Source organism: Lonchura striata, chromosome 8 (assembly GCF_046129695.1).
Source record: "Lonchura striata isolate bLonStr1 chromosome 8, bLonStr1.mat, whole genome shotgun sequence".
NCBI classification, from domain to species: Eukaryota; Metazoa; Chordata; class Aves; order Passeriformes; family Estrildidae; genus Lonchura; species Lonchura striata.
This window is the reverse complement of record NC_134610.1, coordinates 9,614,172-9,640,095: the sequence shown is the minus strand read 5'-3', so window position 1 is coordinate 9,640,095 and position 25,924 is coordinate 9,614,172. Positions and strand designations below refer to the sequence as shown.

The 25,924-nt window shown below is 40.5% G+C and overlaps 1 protein-coding gene across 6 annotated transcripts in view; it reads right to left on the bottom strand.

The window, feature by feature from the left end:
- Positions 1-22,396, bottom strand: part of ZNF148 (zinc finger protein 148) — a 41,508-nt gene extending 19,112 nt beyond the window's left edge. For 2 of the 6 annotated variants that reach the window (XM_021526038.2, XM_021526039.2), the window contains exons 1-3: positions 21,647-22,044; positions 1,570-1,915; positions 253-378 (exon numbers count right to left, since the gene is read on the bottom strand). In XM_021526038.2, coding sequence (XP_021381713.1) covers positions 253-378; positions 1,570-1,899 — 456 coding nt within the window. In that variant the 5' untranslated portion in view covers positions 1,900-1,915; positions 21,647-22,044. Of the gene's footprint in view, positions 1-252; positions 379-1,569; positions 3,593-21,646; positions 22,045-22,311 lie in introns of those variants that run through there. The other 4 variants (XM_021526034.3, XM_021526035.2, XM_021526040.2 and 1 more) reach the window with 4 other exon arrangements.
- Between the last annotated feature and the right edge of the window lie 3,528 nt (positions 22,397-25,924).

Here is a 25,924-nt window from a genome sequence, read left to right as displayed (position 1 = left end):
TTTTGAGAGAGAGAACTGCCTGGAGAGACAGATGTTAAAATATGTCAAGAGTTCATGTTGCTAAAAAGGAGTTCAAAGAAAAACACTGTTATATCAGTTTTGTTTTGGGTCTCTGATGAACTTCAGAACTGCATCTTTACTGAGCAAACAAACAATTTCCAGCCTAACTAGTTCAAATGCTAATGAAATTAGTCATAGTCAACCAAATCTTCAGGTCCTTTTAATCTTGGTTTTGCCAAATCAATGTCTTACTTTTGCTGGTGAACGCTGTTTTCTTTTCTTCTTTTTCTGCAAATCTACTGGCTCTCGTATTTGTTTTTTGTCTCGTTTCTGTTGTTCAGATGCATCAGTAAAGGTAATTTCTTGCTTTACACTGATCTGTTAAGATACCAAGTGCCAGTTTCAGGTAAGGTTCTCACTACAGAAAAGCAATTTTTCAATTTTAGAAGATGACAAACTGCTGAAACAGAAAACCTTTTCCTAAGGGAATTATCTTCTGGTTTCACTCTTTCAGAAATTTAAGTGAAAGAATTAATATGTATCTTAAATAAAAAGGGCACAGTTAATTTCCTCAGTAACATTTTGATGTATCCTTTCATTCATCTCCCAAGGTCTTTTTTCCTGACCTGTGGTGATTTTGAGATCAGTTAATATATTAAAATCACTTCCATCTGTAAAACCATTCAGTTTTTCATACCTATTTTACTTTAGTCCGTGCTGTTGTCAATATAAGATTTAATGGAATAGTTTATTGTATATTTAAGACAGAAGTATTTTTAAGGAAAAAAAAAAAAAAAGACCAGTTCTAATGAAGATTTTGAAAAAAAAAAATTTAAAAATCTCAATCTAATGTGAACTTTAATGAAGACCATGATACTCTTACATTTTTCTAACACCTGAGCCACCTGATCTACAGCTAACAGAGTAGTGTTTTAACAGTGCTGTGTTTCTGAAGATTATTCTTCATGTGTAAGGCTATCTACTTTTATAGTACTGGTGATTGTCCTTTATGTTTGAAGGGTAACAGTGATGGTGTGCTGCATTACAGACAGATGCTCTGTTTTGAAGAGGAAGTCATCTCTATGCTCTCTGGGAAAGCCAATGTATGCCTTCTATGAGATTCCGTGGAGGGGCATATTTATGGTCATGTATGAAGTGTCACAGTCCAACCTGCAGTGTGAATGCAATTGCTAAGCGTCCACATACCTTAAAAACATACAAGATGCTTCCTATAGCAAAAGCAACTAAACAGTACTATGAACAGCATAAACAGTATGCACCTTCTAATAACACTATTTATTCCGGTTTGTAGTTACCCCTGAACATTAAAGGAGCACATTTTAACACTTTAGTTCTATGGTAACAGCCTGCTTATAAAATATTTATAAAACAGATACTTAAAGATATACTTAATTGGCAAAATTTATCCACAGCCTGAGGCAAATTACATAAATATTTCGATAATCAAAATCCAAACAAGCAATTAATAGATTCTTGCCAGAGTAGGATTAGACTACCAGATCAAACTTCCTAGTAACCTCTCCAATATTTCACAAAGAAATTGCTTACAGGGACATTAACAGCATACTGCAGCCCTTGAGGAAGTCTATCTTGTGCATCCATTTCATCATCATTTTTTACCGTCTCCTCATGGACCATGAGTTCATCATGTGAAATCATCTCTTGCTGTCGAAGTTCACTTTCCTGTAACACTTCATCTGTTGCAAGAATTTCCTGGTGCGGCATAGTCCGATCTTGAAGCACTGCCTCTTGCCGTTCTCGCGATACTCCAGACTGGTCAGATACTGCACCCATCCCTACCATAGCCCTGGATGACTGCATCTGGTCTATGCCACCACATTTAAGAAATAATCCTCCCAGCTTGTCTTCAATGTTCATTCTTAAGTGCAATTACCTACAAAGAAAGTTTTAATAGTAAACATCTACAATTGGTGCGCTTGCTCAAAATTTTTTACTTAAAAACATTTTATAAGAACTGAAGTCAGTACTCAACAAACACACATGCAGTCCTAAAATTGATACTGAGTAAGAACCAAAAGTTGGGTATCTTTGAGGAATGTCAAAAGACTCTCTCCTTTTGCATGTACACACAATTGAACATTTTCAAATAAAAGGTTTCAAATCAGCGCTCCTGACAACTGGCAAAAGTAAATTAAATGACGGCTAATTCCTCCTTCTCATTCCTTAGAAAACTTTTAAATTTCTCCTGTATGCCCTCTTTGCTCTGTTCTTTTTTTCCATTTTGACTGTCTTTTATAAACACCTTTCATATTGGTCTTGTTCTTCCTACTTCCTTGTCCTTTCACTACCCTTCCACTGCTGTTACCCCAGCACGTTGCAGCTCCGGGAACATCTTAATATCCACAAACAAGAGAAAACTGGGCTGCATCCAAAGCAGCAGTGGAGGGAGGTGATTCTGCCCCTCCACTCCACTCTCCTGTGACTCCACCTCCAGTGTTACATCCAGCTCTGGAGCCACAACATAAGAAGGATGTGGATTTGCTGGAGCAAGTCCAGGGAAGTTAAGGAAAATTATCAAAGGGCTGGAACATCTCTGCTATGCCAACAGGATTAGAGAGAAAGAAGGCTCTGGGGAGACCTTACTGAAGCCTTTCATTACTTAAAAGGGAGCTTTTAAGGTGGAGAAAGAACTTTTTAGCAGAGCCTGTTGCAACAGGACAACAGGTAATGGTTTTGGATGGAGACATGGTCAACTTAGACTAGATATAAGGAAGAATATTGTTAAAATGAGGATGCTGAAACACTGACACAAAATGCCCAGAGAGGTGGGAAATGTTCAAGGCCAGATTGGATGGGGCTGAGCAAACTGATTTAAGTGAAGATGTCCCTGCTCATTGCTGGGGGTTGGACTGGATGGCCTTTAAAAATCCCTTCCAACCCAAGCTATTCTGTAATGATGTTATGAATAGCTTGAAAATGTAACTTTATAGCTAAAGCTATACATCAAATAAAGACTCAAATAGAGAGGTCAAAGCTGTTCATAAAAGACAGTCACAGTGAGCAGGAGCATTAGTGAGGAAATATAAATTCCAATCATGAAAAGCAATACAATTCACAATATTCTAACAAGTATCATGACATTATTAGTTTTTAGCACAGAGCAGGAGGCTTTTGTGAAGCTGGAAGTGGCAGTGTCTTCTCATTCTACTAATCAATATATATGCAAGGTAGTTCTAGGACTCCTCCTTGGCACACTGGATGTCCAGTCAGAGCAGTCAGTCTCCTTCACCCTATTCCCCAGGCCCATAATCCCTACTACCCACTCCTCAGTGCTCCTTGTGACAGACACACCAACAGAAAGACAGACAGACATGCTTCCTCCACCTCTCTGCTCCCACAGCCAGAGAGCAGAGGCAATAACACACAGGCCACAGCAGACACAGGGGTGCGAGCAGCAGCACAGTGGAGTTGGACAACACACAGCAGGCCCAGCTGAAAGCACCAGATGGGACCTTGGGCAGCATCACAACAGCAGCAGCACCTTTGGTTTTGATGCATTCAGAGTTAGGATACAGGTGTGATGTGGGTACATTGCTAGACATCCGCTTCAAATTCCATCCCCCTGAGAGTGCAGCATGGAGAAAGGATCCATCTCCATTCAAGTCTAAAGTCAGAGGCTATGCTGCCTTCCCTGCAGCTCACAATGACTATTCATAACCAAAGAAATCAGGTCTCTCTATGGGTTATGTCCACAGAAATCAGGTCTCTGCCTAAAACCAGCAGGGCCATCACTGCAGAACTGCACCACAACAGCCCATGCCAGTCTAACAGGCTGCCAACATGCAAAAACACTACATCAAATAAATGTACATCAGGTGTCTAAATTTCCATATTCAGTCTGATCCATTTGATCACTTTCTAAATAATTTTCTTCTCCATGAATATATTTCAAAAACTCTCAGTGTATCTTAATATTTGTGAAGCTTTCTTTATATCAAACTACATCAAGTTTACAAAATAAGTAGTGGTTTCTTTTTAGGTAAGATCCTCGATTACTTGGTAGGAATGGAAGGCACCAGCTGAAAGAGCTGAAAAAAAATCTCATGAAGTTCTCCTACATTAATATTAATATTGGTTCTTAAGATTCTGAAAGTAAAACTAACTCAATTTCTTAAAAAAAAAAAAAAAGAAAAAAGAAAAAAACAACTCACAACACACCTCAAAGTAAAATGCCGATTCACACATCCTGATGGCAAGTCATGTCTTATAACTCAAAAGTGAAAGAACATTTGTCCCTATTCTGTACCGTGAGAGTTTCTAAACTTCCAAATACATCACAGAAAAGCTGACAGCCAGGATGGTCTGACCTCTCTCAGTTTCAAATATTTAAGAAGTACACCAAAGGAAGAAGCTTTTCAGGTAAATACTTTTTTTATTATTTTTAGTAAGCCTGGATCTGCTGGAAATCAGGAGGACAGAGTCACCAAGCTAAATGTCTTTATATATGACCGTGTCATCAATCTTTTTAGCATTCTTCCTTCCTACATAACAAGTCCATTTTAGGGACCAAAACCACCCATGACAGGAGAGGAACATGGAAAAATTCTGTTCAGGACATTTATGCTTGTGATTTGTCCTTTTTAGTTCTCCTGCAATTCTAACGTAAGTTTGAAATCATGCTTTTGATTTTCACAGTATCTGTCTTCAAATATGGACAACAATTTCTTAATGCCTTGAGTATGCTCAGGTAGTGCTATGTGACAAACTGACTCTCAAATTAATCCAGTTAGAGTAAGAGAATGAGATGTCTTCAACAGAAAATGCAAGTCTGGTATGCCATACAGCCACTTGCAGACATTATATAATCCATGAAGTATTTTTCAGATGTAACTGGGAAACCAAACTGATAGTTTCTCAGCAATAACACAAACAAACAAACAAAACCTGGCACAGCACTAAGGCTGTATTCTTCCCACCAATGCAGATCTCCCAGAGATCTTGCAACAACATCATAAAAGAAGAAAATGAGGATTAATTTATCATCTTTTTGGTTTGGAATATCCTGTGCCAAGTGAGAAAGGTGAAATAAAAGTGAAATTCTTAAGATATGGTAAAAGATGGTGCAAAAGACCTAAGGCTGAGACTGGTTCTTTTGGTAGAGCATTCTAAATACCTAGCTTGAAAGACAGACTTCAAGGAAAATAAAACAAATATATCTACTAATTTCAGACTTTATCTGAATTCAATCCACACTCAGGGTACATCTCACACAAATTGTCATTCACTATGCTTTTGTTCCACACTACAGAAATACGACAGCATCAGGTCACTGCAGATTCTCCACAGGAATTACATGGACAGGTATGAGAATACAAGAACTCAAGATGCTGAAGCATATTCAAGGGAGAACAAACAGCACCAAGTGTGAGAACATGGTGGCCCTAATCTGTCTGTTCAGGCCACTGGCAAGAACAGCACAGAAGGCTCTTCCACATGGAGGACGATATGGCCATATCACTCAGAAATTAGGTAGGAATTGCGGAAATCCTGGATTTAAAGCTACTTCCTGGCAGGAAGTTAGGCAGACTAAGAAGCTGAGTGTTAACCACACAGAAGAGCCTGCTACTCTCACCAACAGAGGCAGGAAGACTCCTGACATGCCAAACCTTGGGACAGCTGGCAAGATACAGCAGCTCCCCAGAGGACAGGCCGGCTGTGCACTGGTGTTCATGGGTCTTGCTGGCTCGCTCAGCTGCCACGGATATGGAAAGAGTTTCTTTCTCACCCTGACTAGCAGGTTTAGCACAGTCATGCAACTGAAAGCCCTCAAGTTATCTTCTAGCCATGATCTTGAGTCATATCAGAAGTGGTGTAGTAAGTGCACTGCTTATTAAATCAGGCTTTCAAACACCTGGCTTTTCAAAGAAAAATAGTGAGAACTCAAAGTGTTAGGCTGCATATGAGAAGTAATGAAAAACAATGTAAGTTACGTGACTTACAGGTGATGTTTTAAAACAAAGAACCACAAACAAAAACAGGCTATTAATCCAAGCAAGAAGCATCCCAAATGCAATTAATTCAGTAAAACACTTGTAATTTGTCAAGTGACACCTTTCGGCTCACATAAAAGGAATCCTATCATTCAAATTGAAGATGAGAAGTGTTCTTGGAAGAATGACAGTGTGATAAAGAAATGTAAGTTAAAAGCATTCAAACAGGAACACTTTACCAAGCCTGCAAAGATTAAATACATTTTTAAGTGCAAGATGCATTTGTGAAATAAAGATCAACTTACTTAGAGATTATCTCTAGGGAAGCTACAAAAATGCAAACCACATACACACACACACAAGCAAATTTCTTGGCATAAGACATTGCAATCCCTATTGCAGACATGTTTTTCATGGAATTTCAGAAATTCTATTAAGCTTCACCACATAATTTTATTATTTTTCTTAATAGTGTATAGTTCCTCTATAAACTGACAGAAAAATAGCTGTCAACAAAATGTTTAAAGAATACATTTTGCTTGATAGCGGTTCTCCAAGCCTTTACTGTAGGGAAAGCATCTGACAAGAGACATCTACAGGCAGAGCTCCCTGGGGAAGAGAGAGAGGAAGGGGAAGGACTGCCTGGAAAAGGTCTCACAGAACCCTGCCAGCACCTTCTCTTTTCACAGGGTGCTCCACAGCTGCCTGCAGCACATCCCCAGCCAGTGAACCACATTGCTTCGCTCAGAAACCGCTGCTTCGCCAGAGCCTCCGGCTGCACTTCACAACTATTCATTTCAGGAGCCCTGACATCAGCTTTTCCAAAATCTTCTGCACTGAGCTGGAGAGCTGAGCAGCAAAGACAATATTCCTAATTAAAGAAACAACCACTTAAATGAAAACATGCTGCATGAAAAGCATGACAACATTTCAATTCAGAATCAAAAATAAAAATACCATCTAGAGAAAACATTATTTGATTCAAAAAGTCTGCTGGGATGGTGGCTGCTATGGAGGAGATTTGAACAGAGACCCGGAAGGAAAGCAGTAAAATTTGTAAGTCATCAGAGTACAACACCAGGTCTTGCTCTTGTTCTCCACTTTGATTGATGCTAAGGGTTATTCTGTCTTCTCCCTTCTTTTTTTAAGCATGAAATAAGGCATTATTTAATTTAATGAGCAAGTACTCAGAGATACTAATTGGGTTCACTTTAAAAATAAAATCCGTATGTGCAGAATCATGAATTCTGCAGGATTTAAAAGACTATTTATGACAGAGGAGAAAAGAAAACACATTTAAGGATTAACAGCAGAGACAAAAAAATTAAAATCATCTGCAATTTAGTATCTATTTGTAGAACAGAATCAATGTTTTTGCTTTTTCTTTTTAAGTAAGATAGACATTTTGTATTTGTAAACAGTGTCCTGCGAAAAGTCTGTGTTGTTCTAGAACTTCTACTACTCCTTTTAAGTGTTAAAAAGCAGGATTAGCTGCTTTCTATATCCATAACCCACTCCACCCTCTCTCCTACACTATCTTCTCCCTACTTTTGCAAAGCAAGAAGGAATGAAAGAAGGCTGAGGGAAACATGAAAGGAAAGCTGTTAAAATAGAACTATTCTTCTGGTTTAAACCTGAGCTCCTTCTGAAAGGCTGTAGAAAAGACTTGTGACAGAAATATGACTTTCATTATAGCAATAAGCTCTCTTTGACCATATTTTCTATGATACAACAACTCAAACACAAGGGCCAGGATGCACAACAGCAATTCTAACTAGCCTTTAGCAATCTGATACTGTTCTGATGAAAACTACCTCCAAGAGTCCCCTCACAAAAGCTGACACTGTGCTCAGCCCAAGGTATTAAATGGTTTCAGGGTAACCTTACACTAGGAGTAGCCTGATGACATAATTTTAGCTCCACATTTTGGGAAGTGTTTTCATTAAAGACAAGGCAAAATTCCTAATGAGCCAATAACTGAAGCTACAGAACACATACCTGAGCACTCCTTCCACATCCTTGCTGCAAGAGCTTTGGGAAGAAGGAGTAAGTACATGCAGAGCTCAAACTACAAAACATATGAAGGTTACTTGTGCAAAATGCACACAGAATAAACTTTCAAAAGGCGATCTGGGGAAACCTCTCAGTTTCTTAGGGCTCATCTCTATGGTCATGCTGCAATTATTTGTGGTAAACTGTAAGCTTAAATTAATATAGTGTACATAATCTATAAAACTCCCCAAATGAACATTCTCATTCTAGCACAGAGTTTTTTCCTTCCCTAATTAGTGGAATAGTGGAATTCACTTTGGAAAGGTTTACTCCAAATTTAAAAATCAACACTTTTATAATCAGAACAGTTTACTGGCATTAGTAAAACCTTTCTGAATAGCCAAACTTCTACAAAATCAACTACAGTTGATAGGCCATTCCAGTGGACATTTGGTGTGCTTTGTTATTTACCCAACTCTCAATGACACTGCAAGAAACAATCCAATACAGGGGGTACCTGCCCAAAGGGGAGTGTCCTGCACCTCTTCTCCCTCAGACCTCTTTGTTGCCTGTTGAGAAGGGAGTTGGACAAAACCATTCCCACAGAAAAGCCATGAGGTTTGTGTCAGTGGGACAGAGCAGGGGGAGGACACGGGAGATGGACAGTGAGGAAGCAGGAGCAGGGAACAGGAGTTTCTCCCAGGAGTGGTCAGTGGCTGTTGGATCAGATTAAAGTGCATTGTGAAACTGCTCCACAAAGGCCATGTGCACACACAGATGAACACCTCAGAGCTGCCACCCAGACATACCCAACGGCTACAACAAATTCAGACCACGGGGAAAATGGCTATCTACATTCTCAAATGCCTTCCTCCTAAAATGAAGTATAAAAGTCACCAATAATTCTACAATTCCTGATGCTAATGAAGAAAGAGAAAGCAACAGGGCTCAATAGCACGTTTAAAACTACTAAGGTTTAAGCATTTCCATGAATGAAACCAGCACCAATTCAAGCCCCTCCAAAAGGAAGAGAAAAATTAGAACTGAACAGGTTCCTAACATCCACTTTAAATCCCTATCAAACCATGAAAAATGCTGACTACTCTCATCACATCATAAAATATATTTAGTTGCACTATTAAAATATGGCCATAGTCCAATACAAAAGGAAACAAAACTAGCTTTTATAATATCAAAGGTTCAATTTTTACCATACCACAGAAGCCTAGAGAGTAAAGAATAATACCCTTCTTAATGGTTCTAAATAAAGAACATTAAATAAAATTCTCTCTTATTCCCACTCAGAAAAATAACACTCAGCTAAAAGAACTATTTTTAAATTAACACACAAGTATTTTTAAGAATCAATTAGAATGTGTTGACATGCAAAAAGAAAGCAATCAAACATAAATTATCATGAAAAGGTTAACAGATCATAAAATCAACACATTCTAAAAGGTAACGTATGATACACTCGTATGACTTGTTGCACAGCTTTTTCTGAGTGCTCCATGTTGCTGAACACATGCCAGTGCAGGGCCTGATTCCACCAAGATTTACACTCATACTGAGCTGTGAATAGTCCTATTACAATCAACAGGATTACTCACAGAAAATCTCCTTTTCGTGCATAGAATTATCCATGTGTGAAAATCTTTGTCACCTTTCTTATCCTGAAATCTGTATTCCATCATCACCAGCAGAGACATAATTTATTATCAAATGTGCATATAGAAAAGCTTGTGATGCTGTATTTAAAAAGCCACAGTGCCATGTCAAAATCCACAGAGGTGTCACCAGTGTCACAAACATACTTTAAATAGCCTAAAAATCACAGGCAATGCTACTTTTTGTCTAGAAAAGAAAAAGCCATTGGTTTTGTGGTAAATTATAAACTACTAGATAATAGTTATTTTTGAGAATTTCTCCCACTGAGTAGTTAACCTCAGAAGAACAACACACGATTTCTGTCTTTGCACCATGAAACTTTGACACTCAAAAGTGCTCGCTCTGGGGACTTCTGATGACATTTATAATTAGGAAAACAAGCACTACACATAACTAAGGCTACCTAGCATCTTCTAAGTAACATTTTATAACTTCAGTTCAACTGGTGAAAATTTTGTGAAATTTCATTTATCTCATGCATGCCCCAAACTGAAACTTTATAAAAATATTTCAGATAGTGCGTCAAATGGTTTTTGATTTTGACAACAGTGCAGTTCTATCACAAAGCTGAGCCAGTCTAAAAGCTAAGGTCATTGGAAGGGGCAATCTCTCCTCCTAACTCTGAGAGTCCACCCTCTCACTGGTACCTCCTCTAATGCACAGATTTTTAAAAATATGATTTTTTTTTTTAAAGCCCTTAAACTCCTTGGGCCTCACAACTTCTTTACTATCTGCAAGTATCTGTGCATCTCTACTCATCACAAGCACTATGCTAGTGCTGCTTTACAGAAGATGACAACCTGCTGTTGCTCTCAAATTGGTCCAAACACCAAAGGTCTGTACATGGGTGTGCACTTCTTCCTTCCTCTTGGTGAATAAAGAATTGGCTGGATGGTTGCACTCAGAGAGCTGTGGTCAATGGCTCAATGTCCAAGGGGAGGCCAGTGACAAGTGGGACTCCTCAGGGCTTGGCACTGGGACTGAGGGCACCCCCAGCGAGGTCCCAAAGACACCAGTGCTGGATGCCCTGGAGGGAAGGAATGCCATCCAGAGGGACCCTGACAGGCTGGAGAGATGGGCCTTTGTGAACTTCACGAAGTTCATCAAGGCTGAGTGTAAGATTCTGCAAGTGAGACAAGGCAATCCCAAGCACAAATACTGGTACTGTACTTCTTTAAAATACAAATATCATAAATATATGTGCATGCGTGTGTGTGTATATATATATACATATGTGGTTTTCTACAGCACACTGGATGGAATGCTCCATAAAAATATGTGAAACTAGTCAGACAGATTATAATATCCTTTCTCTGCTTCTTACAAGTGCCAAAACATGCGTGAGTCACAGAGCAAAGAAAAGAAAGCTGTGACCATTTAGGCAGTTGAACCCTACCATGCAAAATAGGATCAAGCACTTTCTACAAAAGTTTTTTAAAAATAGGTGATCAATAATTATATTTGGCACATTTTCTGGCTGCTTACTCTGACACATTTAGGTCAGATTTACCCAAAATGCTGAGTACTCAGAGCTGCAATTACGTCACTTACAGCACTACTTTAAAAATACAAAGATGAATGCAATGCTGCTATTTTAATTTTTAAAAAAAGCCCTTAAAGAGCTCAATGGACATCCACACCAAACACAAATTTTCGTCTTGCTCACAGGCACCAATTCTCCAGCCATAAAATAAGAAATATCCATTTCCTCTCCCTGAGGCATAGTAAAATACTTGTAACAGCAAGCAATATTCAATATAGGTCACAAGGGTGAACTAATCGGTTTTGGTGCTCTTGTTCCTGCAGCCTGAGGGGAGAAGGCAGCACACCTCGGATGGGAAGGTAAACCTGGACCAGTGGCTGAGAAAACTGCTCAGAGAAGGTGGGTAAGAGGGGTCTGGCCTCCCCAGGACCTAACTACTGACCAAAAAACCCAACCAGCAGTAGGTTTCCAACTAACATGGAGCAACCACTGGTGCAGAATGATTAGAGGAATGGGGCACACCAGTGTAGGACTGCCACAAAAGAAAAGGTGCTTACCAGGAAAGGTAAGCATGACAATAAGACTTTGAAAAGAGAAACATTGTTTGCCACCATGATGCAACAGAACTACAAGAGATTTAGCTTTTTGCAGCTCTGCCACTGCATTTGGGGCTAATCTGTTATCTTGGCAAATCATTCCCCCTCCCATCTTTTCATTTTGTGTCTCTAAATCAATGATACACCTGGGATTTAGGTGTGAAGCGAGCAGCAGACATTATCTCTGAGGGCCTCACAAGCCTACTGATAACTATTACAGAAATTTCACAAAGTAATATATTCATTCTGCCCTCAGAGCAGGATTAAGCAAAGCACAATAAGAGAACACACGTTATGCAACAAGAAGAAAGCAAAGTACAGAGCAGCTGCTTATCCAATTCATGGACATTCAAAAAGGTATGGGCTTTGGGGTTCATGTATCATGAAATAATATGGCATAATATTAAGATGCAATATATTAATAATATAACCATAAGGAGGATGGTAAAATTAAGTGGCACAGGTAAAGCTCAATGCTGCAATTTTAAGGCTTGCCTACTTAATTTACACCTAAAATTGCTCTTTTAAAACCATGCTTTTCTTGTAATATCTTTACTTCAACTTGTTTTCTAAAAGACCATCTACGTGTACTAAAGAAAAGCAGTAATTACAGAAGAATTCAAGACAATTACTTAATACATCCACACAGATTAAATAACATTGGACAATAAGCTAACAGAAGTATAACCAAGAAAGTTTTGCTCAAAAAAACTGGAAGTTAGCTGCAAAAGCCATCTTAGAGGTTCTGGAAGACACTCCTCATTTAAATACATGACAGCACAAGGAAAACTTACAGGAAAAAAACCAACACTATTCTAAACCATAGGTGAGAAGGCCATGAATATCAACAATGCTGATCCTACAGAGCACAGGTAGTATTTCTAGATCTTACTTCAGCACTTGACGTTATTTCAACATGGGCACTCAGGTTGTGAAAGCAATGCAAGTATTTTAGAATTCAGGAACCATTCTCCTAAGTTCCAATTTCAATTTTAGCACACCACCATGCATAGAGCAGGCATTTTTTCTATAACTTCATTTCAGCAAACCTATTCAGGGTAAGATTACGTTCTGTGTAACATCTCAAAACAAATTCTACAAAATGTTCTTTTCTCTCCCTAGATCAACTTTCCACCAGGCAAGGAACATTTTCTCATCTCATTCTTCTGCAGAGGAAGCATTGTCATACCTCAGTATAACTTCATTTTTAATGCATATTTACTTAATTTCAACTGTGTTTCAAACACACCCTTCATCTATCTACACAAGGAACAGAAGCTCAAATAATCCAGTTAATCCGAAACATGATAGAATGAATACCTCTTTAGCAAAAGATTCATTCCAGACAGACCAAGTAAATCCTATGCTTTCTCTACTGCTTTTCAAATACCACAGTGTTACCTTCAGGGGTCAAAAATCTGGGCCAGGAGACCTGAAAGAGCCTAAAACTCAAAGACATACATCTCTACTCACTGCTCCATTCTTCAAACCTTTATTAAGGTTAAATAAATTATCTATCCTACCTATATTAATAAAAAAAGGCCTTTTAGTGACCTACCTATTCTATAAGACTAATACACCTGGCAACTAAAAATTAAATATCTACTTCACATTTGCTAACACGAGGCAACACACATGTAATATAGTCAATGGAAAAGATAAGCCCATTAATAATCTCATCAGGTAAGAAAAGGAATCACAGAATATTCATGACATTTCCAAAAAGCATTTGGACTCTTCAGAGATGGCAGCTCTGGAATATAAAACCAGTGCAATGACAATGATTTAGGTATCACTAGAGGCAGCATCTTGACCTGCATACCCTGGTTGTAGCCCTTTCTTTCCTTTAAAGCATGATAAAAATCAAAGAGCAGAGATGTTGTGACACTATGTTAGGGAGAACACTGATCAACACTGAGCCAGAAAAAGAAAATCTATCACTGTTCTTCAAATATTCAAGCAGTTACAAATTGGGCACCAAGGAGCAATTTTCATCAGTGGAATCAGGGATTGCTGTGGCCTAAACAGCACTCTGTTAAAGCATCAGAACAGTACCAAGCACTTTCATCAGGAATAAACAGAATATTCAGCACATAAAACTGACATGTGTTAGTATTTAAAGATAGTATGAAATCAGCCAGAGGAGGAAGGAGTAGAAATAAACTCTAAAATCATGGAAGTGAGCAACCAGGTCACTTTCTCAAAACCCCTCCCGGAACACAAGCATGTTACAGCCCATGTACATTTGCCAAGACAACAAAGAAGGTTTTTTTAAGAACATACTCATGTCCAGTTAGGATTTTTTTTCCACACTGTTGCAACAAATCCACCACCTCCCTACTGCTAACCAACACTTGTGGTGAGATTAACTCAACTAAGAATTATTCCTATCCCACTTACATAAAATTCCAGAATTGTAAATCAGCCTCTTTTAATTCATTTTTAATCTCAATGACCCTCACTTAAAAAAAAAAAAAAAAAGGCAAATCAAGTACTAAATCCAGTGTGCTTCTGCAGTGTATCCTCTTCAAAAGACTATCCACAACCTCAGCAAGAACTTCCAGGTAACTGTTCAAAAATGGTATGAACAAGGAATCCCACTGACTTCTACCACATATCCCAAGGTGATTTTTCCTCATTACAGTTTTAAATTTCTCAAACAATTTTCAGGCACTTAAGCCCATTTTCAGATTGAGACAAGCCAAAACATGAGATGTGTAGAAACAATTTTATAAGAGCAATAATAACACAGATATCCTGGCCCATTGACAAACACTGAAAATAATCCAAAAAATAAAACACAGACTTCTCAGGATTGTGCCCTCTTGAATAAAAAGGTTGTGGAAATTGGATTCTACCTCAATGACTTTTGTGCCCTGCAGCTAATTCACACTAATTAAATCCTAGAATACACTAAAACAAGAATTCAGAATGATTAAAAGATATGATACATGTTTATAACAATTCCTGTAATTACTAGGAATAAAAATTCTGAAGGTTCTTGATGCCATTAACTCACAGACCAATAATTAAGGGCTACCATTCCAAACAGGTCTGAAATTTTTTGAAAACCTATAGTCAAGTAACTTCATGATTAAGCCAAATCTTAGTGGAATACATTCAATATAATCTGTATTACTGAGTAAGCAGGAAAGCAATCTGTAAAGCCAGAAAATATTCTGACAGGATTGAGAAGAAGAAAAAAATTCAGCATATTCTACCTTTATGGACTGCTTTCCAGATATTGGCTCCTCATCCATCCATGTTAAGAGTCTCACACCAATGCAGCTGCACTCACCCAGTTCCCTCAATGCACAGGTGTGTCCCATAGGTAACACAGCAACCATTTGTTACAGAATCCTCAAATGGTTTGGTTCAGTAGGAACCTTAAAGATCACCTACCTCCAAACCCTCTGCCAGGGCAGGATACCTTCAACTAGACCAGTTGCTGAGGGCCCCATCCAGCCTGGACTTAAATAGTGACAGGGATGGGGCATCCACAGCTTCTCTGGGCAACCTCTTCCAGTGTCTCACCACCCTCACAGTCAAAATGTCTTCCTAATAGCTGTTCTAAATCTACCCTGCTTCAGTTCATTACCCCTTGTCCCAACACTACCTATTCAAGTACCCAAGATAGAAGAACCAGAGCCAAGGCTTCTCTGCTGAACTTGTGTCCAACAAAATATGGGAAATGAAGAGTTGCCCAATGTTACAGCAAATTCTAGGCACGTAAAATGTAACTACAACAGATTCCATTTTTTCTGCATGTGCAGCCACTCTCTCATCACCACCACAACTGCAGAAAGTCCCCTGCCTGTCCTGTGACCTACAAGGAATCCAGGAGTGACACAAAGGCACCCTAGACAGTAAAATGTGAGCTCATGCAAAGAATTGACAGATTAAGTTTTCTATCAGTTTCTCCTTTTACATCGCTGTTCCTTGGAAAGTGACAGTAAACTCACACTTAAAGCTGCACTACATTTGATCCAATATAGTGTAACACTGATTCCTACCAGGCACCAGCTGAACATGCCTGGGTTGCATGATCTACTTTTCACTGTCAGATTCAGACAACAAGCCCACTGGTTTTGTCTACAAACTGCCACCTACTTCACATCTTCCAGCAAAATACTGTGACAACTGGATGATCATCCTCTGTGTGCTCCTCTTCTATAAACCCTATTTTAATTCCCCTCTCAGTAACTTAATTTTATCACTGGTGATCATAAAAAAACACATTTCAAATACATAAAAATTCTCTTCTATGAGTCATTTAAAAAGACAACTTCGTAATCTCTACCAGGAAAAAACAACACTAAAGTCAAGTAGCTTTTCCTTACTTCATTATACCCCATAACAATGCAAGCTTTCCTGCTCCTCAGAACACAATCACATAACTTTGACATCTTTTTGCTGACTCACACAAAAATTCATCACAAAATACAACTGTCAGATTCACCATGACAGAGGAAGCTCCTGAGAACCACAGCCTAATAAAGCTTTCCTCTTTGAAGGATGACAGCAGTCTTTCCCATATGAAAGATTCATTTTTATTTGATATTGTTAAAGCAATATTCACTCAGGACACCTTCACACTAGACTTTATTTTCAAGAAAACCAATTATAAGGTCAGAACAGGAGTTGAAAACCAGTATTTCATGGGCATGTCTGGAAAATCTGCAAGTGATTTTGGTAAAATAATTGCATAACATGTTGGTGCCCTGAGGATTGACCACCTCCTTCTGCAGCTGATCTACAGTGGCCAATACAAAACTTTTCTTCAAAGTAAGCAGTGCAAGATTACTCTAGCAAAAAGGGAGAGTTTACCAATCTATTGTGAAGAACTTCTTTGTTAAAATAAACTTTACAGACACAAAAAAGAACATGTCTTAAATTTATGCATATAGTTAGTTACTGTTGCATCAAGAACTGCTCAGTGCTATAAATGACCAACTTAAAAGCCTGGCAATTGCCATCCATTTCACATGTATTTTGTTTGATAGAGACAGACATGTAACAGTGACCTATGTTAGAAACCACTGTGTGTATGTGGTCAAAACCAGAGGAGAATCATGCCTCAGGAGATGATAATTTCCTTCAGAGCACTCCTATTTGACACACTCTGAAATCATCCACTGAATCTGGAAATTCTGACTGTTATAATGCCTACAGACTAAAAAAATCTTCCATGCATCCTGTGAAATGTATTTATTTCTTGGCTTACATACTCACTTTGCTCCCTCTTCCCTGCTTTTACAAAACTGAAGAATGTCTGCAGGGCAATTCTAAAGATCACTTGTTGAAAGCAAGCCTGGAGAGTTTTCAGTACCCACAGATACCTGCAGAAACCCACTGCATTTAGAAACTGCTTCCTTGCTTTGCCCCTTCCCAGTGTCATCCCAGGCACTAAAACATGCTGCTTATTGTTTGGCAAAATAAACTTCACTTTATGATGAACATTTCTCATTCTCCAGGACTAGAGATTTAGGCCAGACAGCATCATAAATACATGCTATTAGAGTCTTCCATATACATCTGCATGCACACACACTTTTTAGGAGCATTATCACCATTTCCTTGATTCAAATACAATCCTAACAACAGAAAAAGAAAAATCTGACAAATGTTCAGGGCAATCACATAGCAATTAATATTCAGAGAATGTAAAAAGTTGAGTTTTCCCTTTTCTTAAATAGTGCTAGTGATCATATGACTATGACACACCTGCACAGCATCAGTATTTCTCACTTCACCTCTTGCATTAAGGTAACATGACCTGGTCACGATGTTACTGGCATTGTAAACCTCTCTAATGAAGTCTTTTATATCCGTGGTGGGGTGCATAAGTAGCAAAAGTTAATAGAGACTTTATGGGAAATGATTACAAAAACATTTAAGACAGTTGTACAGGTTTTTATGAATGGGCATCTTTTAACCTTGCAGATGCAGCTGCCATTTGAAACTATTTTAGAGCAGAAGGCTCTATCAGTCACATAGCTGAGCTCACACAGATATCACAACAGCCTTACACATGAGTAATATCACATGTTATATCAAGAAATTGGCTTATGGACATTTTACAGCCACTTTGATTTTTGATTTTGGTTTTTATGTTGGATTTTTTTGGTTTTTTCCAGTGCAAGAGATCTAGACAGTTTATATTTGATAGGCTGTTCATAAATTACAGTCTACTGCTGTTTGCAGGTTGGAACTTCTTCCCACACAGATTTCATTTTATCATCAGACTGTTTAATTCTGCGCTTATAAAAATGTCATCCTAGTCATAAGGGAAGAATCAGACAGCACTGTCTTAAGATTTTCTGCACATACCGTGACAAGATGCAGATACTGTGATACTAATATGCCAGTAGAGCGTATCAGTTCCAGGATCAGGCCAATACACATGCTGTTATTGAGCTATGGCTTGCTGTTTTCAAAAGTGCAATGAAATAATAAAATAATATAACCTAGTAATACATTAACTACATTACAGTATTCACAGTGCTACCCCTTGATATCATAGCCTGGAATATACTAACACACTGATAATATCCTAAGAGTACATTAAAAATTATTTTGGAGCCAAAGCAGTATTCCATATTATCTCCCAGAATAACATTCTGATTGTGTGAAAGAAGTAGTCAGGAGATTCTAACCCTTCTGTATGTTGTGGATTATACAGTCTTTCTAAAAGACAGTGAATTTTCCCTTGGGACACACTTACAATCAAGTTTTGTGAGAACATATTATAGAGTTTTTCCAAGTATTTTATCCAACATTAATGAATGCCATACAAAAAGTATCTCTATATGGAGTCAGGGGAAGATAATTTAATCACATATAATATTTGAATACTCACATATGTTATTGTATTTTAATTTGTACAATAAATTGTAAGTTAAATAGTTTAAAATTTTATCACTTGTGCAGTTTATGGAATTACTGCTGATGTATAAAACATTCCATTTTATGTAGATTAAAAAAAGTATATTTAAATTGTATAAAGAGTACCAGCTAATGAGCTAAACAGATGGGGTTGTGTATTTAACTTCACTGGAAAGTACTGAAATAAAGTAACTAACACCATTTCTGTAAATGAAAATAAATCTCATGAAAATCTGAATGGATTTTCCTTTGTTAGACAGAAATTTGTGCTTGGCATATTATAGCCAATGGCTGTGGTTTGCTGACATGTCAATAGCTATGTCTCAGCTATTAAAAACCAGTAGGTTTGTACATCTAACTCAATACTAGCCACAAGGGTTTCTGCACAGATACTAATTTACAGAACTGAAAAAAGAAAAAAAAAATCATGAATTTCAGCACTTCAAGAAATATAATTTTCCCAAAGTATTTCTTTCAAAAAAACCCAAACAAATTAAAGCGGAACTTAATCACAGTACTGATCCTTTACATAATTCCTGCAACCTGACAGAAGCAGACACCCATGTCTGGTTACATCCATGGTGCCTTTGTGGGACCACTTTTGTCTTTAAACACTCAGTTATGCAGATCAGACTGCAAGCTGAAGGCTTGAATCTATTTCATCATAAATGATGCTGGCTTGAAAGGCAGCTATCATTAAAATGCCAGGCAAAAGCAGAGGAAATACTTATTTTAAATAAAACCTATTATTTCTCTGTTAGACCCATTTAAGAGCCTTCAAAGTAAAAAATATTTCCACTGGTGCTTACTTTTCAATGCTTGTACCATTCATTTAACATATAAGACATGTTAACTTTGGACAAGAAAGCTGGATGCTTCATTCCATGTGTAGGGTAACAGCAGTATCTTCATTTACAAAAGACACTACCAGTTTTACTATTTCTTATTTAACTTCCACTATTTCACAAAGAAAAATGCATTTTATATTAGAGCCAAAATGAAATCAAACTTAATCCCAAATTATGCTAAACACTTAAAAGGGTTTTGATAGATTAAGGCCCACTCCATCAAGCTGCTCCATACAGACAGGTCTCCATTTGTAAGAGCTCTCACAGCAATCCTCGCCCGAGGAAGACACTACAGAGATTCCAGTCACAAAAAAATCACCAATGTCTTGTAGCAGACACAAAAACCAAACCCACCATGTTTCTCCCCAGATTACTAGAATACAAACACTTCCTGCCCATTAGTACATTTTTAAATGTTTAACCTAAATCCACCTGCTAACAACTGATACCCTGAGCTCCACTATTTGCAAATCTGTATTATTGAACCTGTGGTGCAAAGAACGTATCTAGAAGTGAGATAAACTCTTTGATGTGAACCGTCACCATATTTCACTAGAGTAATATATTATTAGCATTCTGATAGTTCAACTCTAACACTACTGGTACACAGATATTCTCAGAGGGAAGTACGAACTTCCAGCCTCAATGGTTTTACACCAACTGTCTTTAGAACATCTTCACACTCCACAGTGCTTTATATCCTCACACAAATAAACTTCTACACACTGAACTCAGAGGGAAAAACACTTTTGAAAAACTACATAACAATATTCCCAAGGTATATGTTCCTTCAGATGAACAATTCAGCCTGCAATACAACTTTTCACATTCTGAATAATTCTTCTCCCTTGTTTTTTTAATCACTGTGGTTGTTCAAGTAGCTACTTACCCACTTAATTGTTTGATTTCATGATCCATTATATTAGGTATGTTTCCATAAACAAAGTATGTTTGCAATACAGCAGACATGAAGCACACATGGACAAGACAGAATAACAGAAGCACAGACTACACACACATCTCTCAGGTCTCAGCCTGAGGAGCAAAGACAGAGGACACATGCACACAGCAGTCTAAATGCAAAAGATCAACCTCATCTTTTTCAGCTTTCTTCATTTATATCAGATCACTGACTTAAGTACATGTATACTTGGGGAAGAGGGGCACGAAGACATCCAGAAAAAAATACAAAGAAAACAATTTTGGAAACTGAACACACACATACATTCAGTTGCATATTCATGAGGAAAGGCCATGACAACAGTTTTCAGGAAACTGCAACTGAAACTGAATTTTGTTTTCCTAAATTACTGCAACAAAAGCAGGCTTTGCTGGTCTCTCCTATGAATGTATGTGTCCCCTGCATCAAGAGGCTGCAGATCCCATGAGATCCACAGGAAAGCAGGCCTCACATGCTCCAGAGCTTCCGGTGCAGCCAAAGCTCCTGCAGATGACAGCTGTCACTGGACAATGCACAAACCCAAACACTGGGAGTGAACGCTGAAAAACTAACATGGCCTGAAGGTATGCAAACTTTTCACACAGCAGGACAGATTTTAAGTCTCAATCAGACCACTGGTTTATCTGGACTGATTTTGAGAAAGGATAAGAACACCTGCAAAAATTTGATGCAGGGTAGTACTGTTTTTCTACTTCTTCCCTTCACAAGGTATATTCACCCAACTCATGCAGAATAGCTACAAAATTTATACCACTTACAATAACAAAATTGGATACGGGCACTCCAAAATGTTGAAGCATGATGGGTGGGCCCATGTATATACTCCTAGCAAGCTTGTAAAGTACTACTGACACTTGCAAATAAGTACAGAAATAAACAAAGCAACTGAGATCCTATTCAAAAGAAAAAACACAGTCCTCTGTCATTTGTCCTGTCCACTGGCAAAGATGCTCCTCATCAGGACTAAGACATCTCTCCCATCTTCAACTTCTTGGACCAGAATGTCACGTGTATGCAGACAGAGATAGGTCATGCTCCAAGCAGACTTTCAAAGCAAGGCTAAAGTTTGGATCATTGGATTCCACACGTGTACTTTTTTTTTAAATCATTCTGCAAAATCTCTCACAGCTGCCCTAAACAGTTTACAAAAACAAAGTGATCAGAGAGAGATGATCTATGTTTGCAACATAAATGTCTTCCCTTTCCATGAGCCAGCTTAATGCAGACGCTGCTGCACTCACCCCAGCTGAGGTTTGGCAGGAATCGGGGGAGGAATGATGTTGATGAGTGAAAGTGTTTGAAGCCCAACTAATTTCTCTTCAACTCCTACTGGTCCCCCCTGCTCTCCCAAGCCACTTCCAGCCTGGCACTTGTTAGCAGCTCCCGACGCTGGGGAAAAGAGGTGCCGTGCAAAAGCTTCCTCCGAGCAGCTGAGAGGAGACTCTGAGAAGGTTATGCAGAAATAAAACCAAACGAAATGACTGTTCGCAGGTCGGCACGCTTCACCTATCTTACACCGGGAACAATGGAGAGGCGGGCAGCGGGAGGATACGGCCCGGGAGGACGGGGCCCGCGGGACGCGCTGTCCGTCCGTCCGTCCGTCAGCTCTTTGTCCGTCTGTCAGGCAGCCCCGCCGGCCCCATCCCCGCCGCCCCGGCGCGGCCTGCGCGGCTCCGGCCGGGGGAGCAGCGGGAGCAGCGGGCGGAGGGCGCCCGCCGCCTCCTCATCCCCGCTCCGCGCCGGCCTCTCCGCGCCGGGGCCAAGCGCGGCCCATGCGGGACGCACCGCGCCGCGGCCCCCCCTTCCTTCCTCCCCTCCTTCCCCTCCCTGTCCTCCTCCTCCTCCCGCCCTCCCTCCGCGCTCCGAACGGCCCCGCCGGCCCCGGCTCGCTCCCGCCGGCACTTACCGGCCGCAGCGCTGCGAGGAGAAGGCGGCCGGGCCGGGCCGGGCCGGAGCGCGGCGGCGGCGGCGGCGGCTCAGAGCGGCCGTGCCGCGGCCCCGGGCATGGCGGGGGCGGCGGGGCGCGGGCAGGGGGGGCCGGCGGGGCGGCGGCGGCGGCGGGGGGAGCCCGGGGGGAGCGGCGGCGGCGGCGGCGGTGGCGGCTCCTTCCTGCTGCTCCGCCGAGCGTCCGCGGGCGGTGACAGCGACACCCGGCCAGAGCGCCGCGCGCGCGCTGCACCACGGGAAACGCGCCCGGAGGACCGGCGGGACGGGAGGAGGAGGAGGATGGGGATGGGGATGGGGATGGGGATGACGGCGATGGGGCAGCGAGCCGCGAGCCGGGAGCCGCGCCGGGGCTGCGGCCGCTGCCGGGGCGGGCGGTGCCGGGTTACGCGGGTCAGGAGGCCGCCGCGGCCGTGGGAGCGCTGCCCGCGCCGGCCCCGAGCGGAGGCGGGGCGGGACGGACCCGTGGGGCATCGGCCCCGGCGGGAGCGGCCCCGCGCCCCTCGGGGCCGGCCGGGGCCCAGCGGGCCTCCCGGGGAGAGAAGGCCCGAGCGGCCGCCGCCGGTGTCAGGGACAAGGCGCAACTCCTACAGAATTGTTGTGGCTGGAAGGGACCTCTGGAATCATCCCGTCCAACCCCCCGGCCAGGCAGGCTCAGCTGGAGCAGGTGACACAGGAACGCGGCCAGGTGGGTTTGGGATGTCTCCAGAGGGAGATTCCACGACCTCCCTGGGCATCCTGTTAAGGGCTCTGCCACCGTCAGTGTAAAGAAGTAAAGCCTGATCTGGTTCCCCACGCCGATGCATCTCTGGCGAGGCCCCACTGCAGCCTGCCAGTGTCATCACACACGTGGCGTCCCTCGGACTCTCCGTGCCTCCAAAGCCATCTGAAAGTCCCAACATGAGTTTTCTGCACTGTAATCTCCATTATCATGAAGTTCGCCATGACCCTGCACAATAAACTATTGGGAGAATCGCTAGAGGCCAAATCTTAAAACCCAACGCCTTCCCTGGACTAGCTCTCCACCCAAACTGGCTGCGCCTCTGCAGCCTAGGCTGTGGCACGGTGTCACTTGTGCCTCTCAGCTTCACCTCTTTCAGGGCTTACCAACTTTTCCACCTTTCTCTAAATAAAGTCTTTCACCCAGCAACGCACTTAAACACGTGCGTACCTCAATTGCTCTATGTCATTTGCGTATAATTAAGCATGTGCTTAAGTGCTCTGCTGGATCGTAGCCAGTATCTGCATAAGCTCTGTTGGGTAAAATTTACCAGCTTCGCTGGGCTTAGCTCTGTGAGTCATTCAATCAGCAGAAGCCCAGAGCTTTTTGCTACAAGCTTAGTTATTCCCAGGCTGTCCTACAGGATCACCCTGTCTCCGTGATGAGGCTTATGCCCTTCACTCAGGTCCTGTTAGAAGTGAGAAGCATCTGCCTGGTGAGTCAGCTGGACGCAGGGTTTCGAGTTCCTTCTGCAAGGTGCATTAATAAGGCTCTGCACCCTCACGCAGGTCAGAGGTTGTGCCATCGAGTTACAGTGCAAGAAAATTCATTAAGAGGAGAGTATTAATGACACCAGGACCCTGGTGAAGGTCTGCCCTGACTTTGTGCAATATGTACATTTCAAAATGATGGTGTCGAGTACTCAATCTCTATGAACAGAGGAAGGGGTTAATAAAATGTAGCTGCATCCCATGCAGTCCTCTACAATTTTACACAAATACAAGAAGTGTCATTAACCAGCTTATTGAATAAAATGGGAAACATTTTGTTTTCCAATGAGTTTTAGAAACTGAGGGAAGACGTACATTTATTCAGCTTTGATTTTTTTTTCCTTCAAAGACAGTTAACTTGGTGACTTTACTCATTTTTCCCTGTCAAAAAAAAAAAAAAATCTTTTGAATTGCATTAAGTCTCAGTTGGAAAGCTCAGCAGTAGAACCTGATTTTAAAACACACTGAGGAATTAAACCTTTCTGCAGGGTGAGCACAAGTCTTTCTCCAAGGACACATCAATTGGAACCTGCTTTTCAAAATATCTGTTTGGCAATTAACAGTGTAATACGAAGAAGAAAGACTGCCTTGTATTTAATGCAAAAAAAGTAAGACTCAGCATATCTGAGTGCTGTTCATTACTCTTCATTACTCTTTTATCATTCTTCTATGACCTTAATCAAGTCATGTTCCAATTTTCAAATGACAGTTTGGGTTAGGGTGCAGGTTTTTGTGTTGTTTTAAGAGGAATTAAGCACCTGCAATATGTCAAGTTCAGTGCTTTGTTCATCTGGAAGTCCCCCACACCAGGGCAGAGGTGGTAAAGGGACACATCAGCCCCTGGACCTCTCCCTCATGTATTTTCAAATTATGGCAGTTCCTCACCAAGTCGCCCAGCTGTGGTACTCATGTTCATACTGGTGTTTGGACACATACTTAACACAGTGCTGTTTATTTATTAATATTACTATTTTGACATAGCAAAATAGAAAAATAAATATATAAACTCAGTAGCTTGAGAAGCATTTTGACCTATATTTTTTTTCCTTACACCGCTCTGTCAATAGCAGAAAAACTCTGCTTTTCCCTAGGTGAAATAATTAATAGTCTTTAATATAGTCTTTCCCTTCTGAATTCCAAAAGCTGCCCACCCATGAGAAACCCTCTAAAAGGCAATGTGTATGCAGCATGGAGCACAGTACCTTTCAGTTTTAAGAGGCCTAAACACTGGAAAGTAAAAAGCACTTCACACTCCTTCCGTTTATTTTTCTTCTCTTTTCTATGTAAATCTAGAAACAAAAAAATTAAGAAGCACAAGTGGTTTATGTATTAAAAAGTGGCTTTGGGGAATCACTGGGGAATCCATGTGTTTTAAAATGTCTTAACCAGGAAGTAGCTTCAGAACATCAAGCAGAACCAACACATTTGACCTCCTGCATGAAAAACTAAAGGATTTAATTCAGAAATGGATGCATCAAGCCAGTAACTTCTACTGAAGTAGCTGTTTGACCTGGAGAGAACCAGTCTGGGAATTTGAGAGAGAAGTCCACCAGTTAAATAGGCTTTTAAGATGGCCTCATAGCCTAGCTCTCAAATTTATACCTTTGTATTTGTCTGAGCTTCTAATTATTCATTTTAGCTATCAGGTTTAAGGACTGTGTATCAAGATTTTTAACTTGATTCTCCAGGTCTTGCTTTATTCCCCTTCCAGTTTTTCAAAAATTATTTTTGTTTGTTTGAAAATACTATTAGGGTGGGCCTACAGCTCAATCCTTTAGACCCCAGACAGATAAATCAACAAATATTAAATGCAGCTTCTTTTCACCCACCCTCATCACCTTTTTTCTGTGCTTTTGGAGTGATGTACAGAGTCCAGTGATGTAACCTGTCCTACTGACTGTCCAGGCTGAAGTTCCCTTCAGCTTCTCTGTCCTGTGTCATGTAAAACAAGGATACAGCATGTCCATCTCCTCCCCTTCCCCCTGCAGGTGTCACAACTCACTGTTAACAGTCTCATTCCTTCCAACACATATGGTTGTCTTCTCTTGAGCAAAAAAATAAAGATCTGTTGGACTGTTTGTGTC